This window comes from Balaenoptera physalus, assembly GCF_965194825.1.
Source record: "Balaenoptera physalus genome assembly, chromosome: X".
Lineage (NCBI taxonomy): Eukaryota > Metazoa > Chordata > Mammalia > Artiodactyla > Balaenopteridae > Balaenoptera > Balaenoptera physalus.
The window spans coordinates 91,170,344-91,179,931 of NC_138903.1; the positions used below are offsets into that span (position 1 = coordinate 91,170,344).

The following is a 9,588-nucleotide window of genomic DNA, read 5'->3' on the forward strand; positions in this document are numbered from 1 at the left end:
TACTAAGTGAAGTAAGTCAAAGAAAGACAAATACCATATCATATCACTTACATGTGGTATCTAAAATATGATAGAAATGAACTTATTTACAAAACAAACAGACTCACAAACATAGAAAACACACTTCTGGTTACCAAAGGGGAAAGGAGGGGGGAGGAGTAAATTAAGAGTTTGGAATTAGCAGACACAAACTACTATATATAGAACAGATAAACAACAAGGTCCTACAATATAGCACAGGGAACTATATTCAATATCTTGTAATAACCTGTAATGAAAAAGAATATGAAAAAGATTATATATATGTATAACTGAATCACTTTGCTGTACACCAGAAACTAATACAACGTTGTAAATCAACTATACTTCAATTAAAAAAAAGAAAAAGAAAACCTCCTTAATATCTCTTCTAATATGTCTGTTGAATTCTCATACATGTTCCTGCACTTAATTTGTTGTCATTACGGTACATAATGAATCTCTGGAAAATTTTGCCATACATTCATGAGAAAATGAGAGTGAAAAAGGTAAATAACTTTATCTTACAGACCCTGTGAAAGGTTGACCTAGAAAAATAAAAGAACTCACTCTTTAGTAAAGTGGTATAATGCAACATTATTGAACAAAACTCACTATTTCATTTTGAGCAAATTAGACCATAGATATATTAAAATGTAGTTGATAATATTTAGTTCTTGGTAAAAAAGATGTTTAAAAATTAGCAGGATGACACACTTTAAAAAATAAAGTCGATCAAAGTTTGTTAGAATACAGTTCTTATTAAGAAAACTGAGGTGGCTCTGAAAAGATCCTTTGGTTTGCGATGCTCAGGTGGTCCGGAGGCAGCTCATTTGCCGGTTATGTACCGAATGACTGCCTTGGTGGCGCTGGATATGGCGTGCTTGCCCCTCTTCCCAGGCAGCAGCAGGCGCACGGAGGTCTGCATGTCTCTGGAGGTGAGGGTGGAGCGCTTGCTGGAGCGGACCAGGCGCGCCGCCTCGTCGGCGATTCGCTCAAAGATGTCCTTCACGAACGAATCCATGACGTTCACGGCCTCCTGCGAGAGGCTCAGGCCCTCCTGGACCCGCTGCAGCACCCTTCCGAAATAGGTGGCAAAGCTGTCGAAGCCGTCAGAGAGGCGGCGGCGGCTGCAGCGGCGGCGGCGGCTGCAGCGGCGACGGCGGCTGCAGCGGCGGCGGCGGCGGCGGCTGCAGCGGCGACGGCGGCTGCAGCGGCGCTTCGGGTTCTTCGGCTCGGCTTCCTTGGTGCCCGGGCTTTCTTCAGACGTCTCTTTGGTGCCCGGGCTTTCTTCAGACGTCTCCTTGGTGCCCGGGCTTTCTTCAGACGTCTCCTTGGTGCCCGGGCTTTCTTCAGACGTCTCCTTGGTGCCCGGGCTTTCTTCAGACGTCTCAGACGAAGGCTCAAGCATGTCGGAATCGTCTTCCCCGCAGCTCAGAGGGAAGGACAGTGCGGCCGTCGAGGTCCCTTGGCCCGGCTTCTACTCCCTGCCTTCTATGACGTCACGGGCAATGCTCACATCTGATTGGATAAAATGCAAAGCAGGGAGGTCTGTCACTAAGGAACCCCATGTCCCCTGTGATTGGATGGCCCCCTGCTTGGCCTCCAGTCAGCCAATCACAGTGGAAATCTGGTGACTTTAAACTTTCCGTGACCTCTACCAGAAAATCTTTGAACTATGCCCCATGTAGGCAAAGTTCACCTCAGCTGATTTATGCCTACTATTTATGCATGAGAACTCTGAAAAGATGTCACCCAAGTCACCTACACGGAAGAAAAATCAGTTTGAGCTTCCTGAGCGAGTCTGACCTCCCTAACTCAAGTCGTCGCCGCCATCAGAATGACTTTAGCCACTTGGCGGGCCATTTTACTCCCACATAGTATCTTGTCTTTCCATGGCTGAGCCTCCGTGGCTTGAGCCGGAAGTCTCTGACATGGTCTGCAGAGTGCTCCTCGAAATCATGGGACATAATTGACCACCTACTGCCTCCAATTACGATCAAAACCCCCAGTGAATTAGAAAACATTGGAATCTCAAAGCCACATTGTCCAAAGTTGGAACACAAACAGAAATGGGAATACTTTTAAAATTAGTAAAAATACTTAAACATTTCTCAAATATAAAATTTTCTTAACATTCCTTAGGTCCTCAAAATACCCCACATGCTTGAATTTGTGAACAAACGTAAGAGTTGTTGATTGAAAACAATGATTAATTCTCTAAGAAAACACCATAGGAAGAATGGAAGGAATAAATGGGAAGTTCTTTAAAATAAAAGCGTATTTCTTGCAAGAACACATGACAATACAGACAAAGGCATTTCTTTAATGTGTTTCCTTACCAATAAATTGCAGAATTGGAATCAAAAAATGACTTAAGAAGAATTGAAAAAAGGGGGGGGTGGTTCATCAATGTGGTTTCATCTGAAATGGTCAAGATTCCAAAGCTGTGTCCATTTGCACTTTTAAAGAACTGCTATTTCTACTGCTCATGAAATGTTTCCAATTATGAAAGCGGAAAGCTCATCTTTATTACCAGAAAATGTAATATGGTGATAAAACCAGTGAAGGAAGCTTGCCGTTCCTTATTTCTAAAGAATCCCATTTACCAATGAAAATACAAAAATCCCACTTGATGTGTTAGTAGTCAAATCCTTCCCTTACTTGTATACAAGGGACAAGAGACACATACAGTACAATCTCTGAATTCAAATCATTAACTTACAGTGATTAAAAACAAGCTAGCAAGCAAACAACAGGGAAGGAACCCCTCCAGTTTCCTCCACAATCTCCAAGTCTGAACCTCCCAAGAATGCTTTTATTTGTTTTTCCCTGGCCACTTTCCCACACTGGGCCAAAGGCTGTGGCTCACAAGCTTCCAGTCCATCACTGGCCGAACCAGTGAACAGGACGTGAGCTGCTCTCATTGGACACTCTTATCATCCAAGTGTTGCATAACTGCAGTATTTAGCTATGTCTTGTTTACTTGATTCTTCAAAGGAACTGTAATCATTATTGCAACTTTTGTGTACAGTCATTGTTTTACATTTACCTCTACTTGCTAATTTATTCTATTAACATTCCTACCTGCATCTCAGATCATCTGCCGTGATCTTTTTCCATCTTCCTAAATTACATTCTTTAGAAGTTCCTTTAACATGGTGTCAGTTGATGTAAACACGATAAGATTTCATTTTTCTCAAAAGTCTTTATTTCTCAGTTAAGCTCTAGAAGGAAGCCAGCACTGAGATGGGGTTAATTATGTGGGAATGTTAATCAGGATTACCATCTGAGGATGGGATGAGACATATATTTATACCCTCCCCTTGTTCAGACATTGGATGTGACCTTCTCAGGAAGTCCCTAACTTTGGGCAAATTAGCTCTCTGAAGCTGAGGAAATATCTGAAAGGGTCAATGGCTGAGGATTAGCACCTGACTGTACTCTCAGCAGCCGGTGGAGCAAGCCTACATTTGAGTGTGGTTTGGGGAGGTCCATCTTCATGTGTAGCATAGCTTCACTATTAAATGATACCTTGGCTAGATATGCAACTCTAGGATGACAGTTACTTTCTCTCAGCACTTGCTTTTGGCTTCGATTTATTAAGACAAAGAGGTCTGCAGCCACACTATTTGGTATTCCTTTTTTAGGCACTGCGTCTTTTTGTCTGCTATTTTGATCTCTAGGGTTACCTTGAAGGTTTACTATGATTTGTCAGGTCTGCTTCCTGAATGGAGGAACTTATGGCTCCCCCTAACTCTGGGAATTACCAGCCATTTTCCTTTGAATAGTATTTTTCCAATATTCACCCAGTTTTATGCTTCTGGAATGCCTATGTGATACTTATCACCTACTTACTCCATTCCTTGAGTCTCTTTGCCTCACCTTTATCCTTTTTTTTTCCTTTTACTTTCTGTGAAGTATTCTATATTATTTCTATTATTTTATCTGTCTTCTAGTTCACCAATCCTCTGTCCAGCTATATCTCATTGGTTATGTAAAATTTCTTTAATCTTTTGTTCATATAATGAATGTTTGCATTTTCACAAAGAATATATTACAAACTTGGAAGGAATAGAATCAGATTCATCTGAATGACTTAGAGTAGCATCTCCAGATATTAGGGAACGGGGAATAGGTTTTGTTCTTGAACTTTTTGATTTTGATATTTCTGTACCATGTTTGGCTTTTCTCTTATGTTTTCAATGAATTCTGTAACAAAGATAATGTTGAATAAGTTTGATTGGGATATGTTTGCTATATTAATACTATTTTCCAGGGTTGCTTATAATTTCTTGTTGAAGTAGTAAACCTGTTTCCCTCAATTAGTCTTTTTTATTGAGCTATAATGGACATAAAACATTAGTTTCATAATGATTCGATATATGTATATATTATGAAATGATCACCCCAATAATTCTAGTTAACAGCCACCACCACACACAGTTACACATTTTTTTTCTTGTGATAAGAACTTTTAAGGTCTACTTCCTTAGCAACATTCAAATATACAATACAGTATTTAACTATAGCCACCATGCTGTATATTACATGTCTGCGAATTATTTAATTAAAACTGGAAGTTTGGACCTTACTTCAATCTTTACTGTTAACCATACCATTAGATCATAATTGCCCCTTTTCTTCAATCACCTTCTGAAGTGAATGATCAGATGTACTCATTTTATCTTCCAGTCTTCAACATCAAAACCCATTTTTCCTCTCTCTATCCTAGATTTCATATCTGTCATTCACCTTTGCACTCCCAGTCTTCACTGTCTATATGGTATATTTTAAATGGCATTTCACTAATCCTTCTATTCTATTTCTGAAATTTTAGGTGCAAAACACCCAAAGAGCTATAAAAATGTCCCAACAGATTCATTTTCTTAAAATAACTTCTCACATAATACAATATGTATGAGACTAGTATGCAAGATCAAGATTGGCAAAACATTTGTATGTCATATGGACAAACACTAGGATTTTGAAGCAGCGGTAGTGAGCATGATGGAAATAAAATGACTTACGCTGTGCATTCCAACTGGTTTACAGTTCTATCTTTGAAATGAGCATGGTTTCAAAAGAGGCTTTGGCTCCCAAAGTTTTGTCCCCTATGTGTATGACGATCTCAAGGCACTATTCAGAGGGATTTACTTGTAGTTGATCTCCTGACAATTTTCCTGATCACCTTGGAAAGAAAATTCTTTTTTTTTTTCAAGTTCTTTAATGAGATTTTTCTAATATTCCCGAATAATTTTAACTAATGACCCTCATGAAGGGGGTCCAATTATCCTAAATCCTTACTCTAATTTCCCAAGGAGAACTCTGGAAGTATAATGGCTCATCAGAGATCTTCCACAATGGGCTGAAAAACAAACAAAGAAATTTGTACCCAGTCCTGGATCAGGCGTTTCCTCCCTTCGTGCTGCACTACTTAGGAAAACAATTTCTAGTTTCTTGCCCTGCCCACAACCTTTCTCTTGAGTTCATACAGTTCTGCTAAAGCTACATAGATTTGTCTCTCCTGGAGGTTCCTGTCCCTCTTCTGATGGGTTCAAGGAAAGTTTTTTTTTTTTTTCACACACACACACTGTATTTTATTTTTACAAGAGATAAATAGACTGACACCAAGCATTGTACATGGCTGACCACAACAAAAGCAACAATGATTGCAATTACCTAACATGAAACACACTCATACTATGTCATAATATTGACATTCGGTCCAGTAATCCTCCACTGTAACAGCTGCTTTACTTTGCAGTGAAAACTGATTTGTATATTCTTTGCCTCTGAGTCCTTGTGGGATTTTTTTTTTAATTCAAACAGAAAGTCACACAAATTATACTCATCCTCATCAGTTCACTCAGTCCCATGTAATTAATTTTTTTTTCATCTTGATCTTTTGTTAGCACTTTTATGAGTTCATCAGTTATTCATTAGAGTTCTGAAAATGCTTATTCATTCAGTTCAGCAGTACAGTCAGTTACCAGAAACCTGTACTTGTCAGAGTCTTTTCCATGAATTTCTTGAAGATGAAACCCTTTTATAGGAACATATTTGCAAAAGCATCAGAGTACACCCAGAACTGTCTGTAAATGACAAAAGACTTAAAAATGACCACGGTTAAAGATTTGATGAAAGTTCATAATAATGCAGTTGACAAGAAAATTAGTTATTTCTGAGATATACATTTTAAAGTAATAACTAGGATTATGACCTATAACATTATACCAGAACATATAAGGTTTTTAGAAATTTCATGTAATGTCTGAAACATTTATATTAACATATTTCCATACAAGTAACCCAATGAAAGTTTAGTCTTCGTTGTTTTGCTTGTTTGTTTGTTTATACTGCAGGTTCTTATTAGTCATCAAGGAAAGTTTTGATTTTTGCAGATTATCCAGCTTTTGCCTCTTTGTTTGGCTCAAAGTGATATTCTTCACAGAAGAAATTACAAATTATTTTAAAAGTACAAATACAGTCCTTTAAAATGTTGAACTAATAATGGAGTTTAAAGAAAGTCATAAACAATTCCTAAGGGTTGAAATCACTGAGTATCTTCTCTCTTCACAGAAGTAAGAAGCTAAAAATAAAAAAATTAAACTAAGCGATGAATAGTCGGAGTGAAAAGAGGATGAATGAAGTCACCTTTTTTCTCTTAATGGGAAACTAAATAATCAATATGATGGAAGAGTCAGCACATGTGCCAATCTACAGCTCAGGTTTCATATCACATATACTTTGAGTTGCGTCCCCTGAAATTCTTATATTGAAGTCCTAAACCCCAGTACCTCAAATGTAATCTTACTTGGAGTTAGGGTCATGAATGAGGCAATCAAATTAAAATCTGATATCCAGACCAGATTCTGGTAGAGTTCTTTGAAGCATGTACTCACTCGAAACATTCTCCTTTCTGTCAATCTGTGTGTCTGTATTTCTATGTCCAGGGGCCCAGGAGTAGGGGCATGGTATGTCTACAATGGTCAGAAACTTCATGCCACCAGAGGGAAAGGTTTGCCCTGGATTATAGGGATTCACTGCATGCAGGAGTTCACCCAGATAAGAGTGAGTCAAGTGGGAAAGTATTCCATAGTTTAACAACACTGTGGCCCAAGGAACCCAGGACCTTGTGCTACGGACATATCATGTGTGTGGCACCCAGCAGCATCTCAAAAAGCATGTGTTGTGTGGCACTGTTTGTTAGATTTGTGAAAGCTGCTCATTCCCAGACACTTCTCGGATGGATTAAGCATGTCTGTTCCCCTGCCTCTTGACTCTGGCAGGCCTATAATTGCCTTGACCAATGGAGTATGAAAGAAGTGATGTTATGCCCATTACAGAGCTAATCTTTAAGAGGACACATAGCTTCTGCTTTGCTGTTTGAGAGTTCTGAGCCGACAAGTAAAAATCTGCCTATCCTGCTGGACAACCCCTTGGAGAGGTACCTCCATGGCACCAGTATGAGTGTTAGTTGTCTTTTACGCTGCAGAGTAGTTTAAAGGGCCAGTTACACTTCTGTTTTGGTCAATAAATGGAATAGAAAATGGGGGAAATTTCCATTCAAGACATGAAAAGTAACTTGACAAAATTATTTATATACATTATTGAAAATGCTCACCTCTGTGTGAAAAGTGACAGAAATTAATACTTCATTGAGATCCTTAATAATTGTGGTTGCTTGAATGGCTGCACCCTTAATGAAAAACTGGACTTTTTCTAATGGAAAGGGAAGATGCCAGAAAAAAAGAATTCTACACCATGCCCTAGATTTGGGGTCAGGAAAAGTCTCCTTGAGAATTTGTAATCACAAAGGTGTCCTCCTGTAGCTTTGGGGTTCATGTTAACACTATCATTATGGTCCAAAGAATTCCCTGTTGTAAACTTTCTTCCATGGTTTGATCATCATATTGTATTTACCAGTAATAAAAAATAGCATTTATCCTTTCATGATTGGAACTATTTTGTTAGCAGTAGAATTAGCCGCTCCTTGAAGCCCTCACAGGAAACACACTTGGAAACCTGACCATTAGGATCTTAGCTCATTGAAGACCTCCATTTCTTCAAGTCTTCCTAAGTCCTTCTTGGTTCAATGTCTGTAATTTATTTTTACATAAATACATTAAAGATATACTTTGCTTGAGTTACGTAGGTTTTTGAAAGGAATGTGTTTCTAATTTTTAAATATTTCCCTTTTACTGATTAGTTTCTTCTCACTCGGAAGGTTTCTAGGGAATTAGAAAAATAATTTCTTTCAACTAACACATATTTTTTCATCAATTCCAGTATGTGTGGTATTTGGGGTACCTAAGTAATGTTAAAAAAATTAAAATTTGCTAAATGTTAAATATTTTTAGTATTTATGTACAAGTATCCGATTTCTGTTTGTGGCCTGTCTTTGGAGAACGTGGTTTTACTGTTCTTTCTGATTCCCTGTAAGTTTGATAAGAATTGGAGGTAAGGGCTGGTCAGTTATGTCCTATGACTGATTTTGAGGAGCGCTCTGCTGACCAAGTCAGAGAGTTCCTGCTCAAGCCACGGTGGCTCAGCCATGGAAAGAGAAAATTCTGTGTTGAGAAAAATGGCCCCCAAGTGGCCAGAGTCATTTTGATGGTGGCAAAGGTTTGAGTTATAGAGACTCTCTCAGGGAACTCAAACTGATTTTTCTTCAATGTAGGTGACTTCGGTGACATCTTTTCAAAGTTCTCATGCATAAATAGTAGGCATAAATCAGCCGAAGTGAACGGATGACCTTTTCCTACATGGGGCATAGTTCAAAGATTTTTCTAGTGCAGGTCACGGAAAGTTTAAAGGTCACCAGATTTCCACTGGGATTGGTTGACGGGAGGCCAAGCAGGGTGGCATCCAATGACACGTGACATGGGGTGCCTTAGTGACAGGCCTCCCTGCCTTGCATTTTGTCCAGTCAGATATGGACGTTGCCTGTGACATCAGAGAACGCAGGGATTATAAACCCGGCCACTGGCCCTCAGCAGCCTCATTGTCCTTCCCTCTGAGCTGTGGGGAAGGTGGCTCCGACATGGCCGAGCCTTGCCGTGAGACTTCTTCTGAGGAAAGCCTGGGCACCAAAGAGCCCATAGAGGCCGAACCAAAGAGCCCAAAGCAGAAGATGCCAAGGCGTTGTCGCCGCTGCTGCCCAGACAGTTTCATCACCTGTTTCCCCAGGGTGCTGAAGCAGGTTTTCACGAGGGCCTGGACATCTTCGAGCCCATCGCCGAGGAGGCTGCACCCCTGGCCAGCTCCACCAAGCGCTCCACCATCACCTTCAGAGAGATCCAGACCTCCGTGCCCCTGCTGCTGCCCAGGGAGATTGGCAAGCACGCCATGTCCTAGGCCACCAAGGCAGTCATCAAGTACACCATCCTCAAATGAGCTGCTTCAGAACCACCTGAGCCTCGCAAACCAAAGGGTCTTTTCAGAGCCACTCACTTGTCAGGAAAAGACCTGTAGCACTGAAGAGTCAGATTGACTCTAGTTTTTCGACCTGTGCCATGCTACTGCCCATCACTAAAACATTTTTAAGTTGAAGTAAACATCAAACAT

The 9,588-nt window shown here is 40.0% G+C and overlaps 1 protein-coding gene across 1 annotated transcript; it reads right to left on the reverse strand.

Annotated features, from left to right (window-relative positions):
* Positions 1-735: 735 nt before the first annotated feature.
* On the reverse strand, positions 736-9,104 carry LOC309653240 (uncharacterized protein). The gene is made up of 2 exons (XM_082447804.1): positions 7,541-9,104; positions 736-3,775 (listed from the first exon to the last, which is right to left on the reverse strand). Exon 2 carries the CDS (start codon positions 1,427-1,429, stop codon positions 848-850), a length of 582 nt encoding a protein of 193 aa, XP_082303930.1. The 5' UTR covers positions 1,430-3,775; positions 7,541-9,104; the 3' UTR covers positions 736-847.
* Positions 9,105-9,588: the final 484 nt, after the last annotated feature.

Bases quoted from the DNA above. Each gene is read 5' to 3' on its own strand.
- LOC309653240 (XM_082447804.1), bottom strand. From the start codon at position 1,429: ATGCTTGAGCCTTCGTCTGAGACGTCTGAAGAAAGCCCGGGCACCAAG.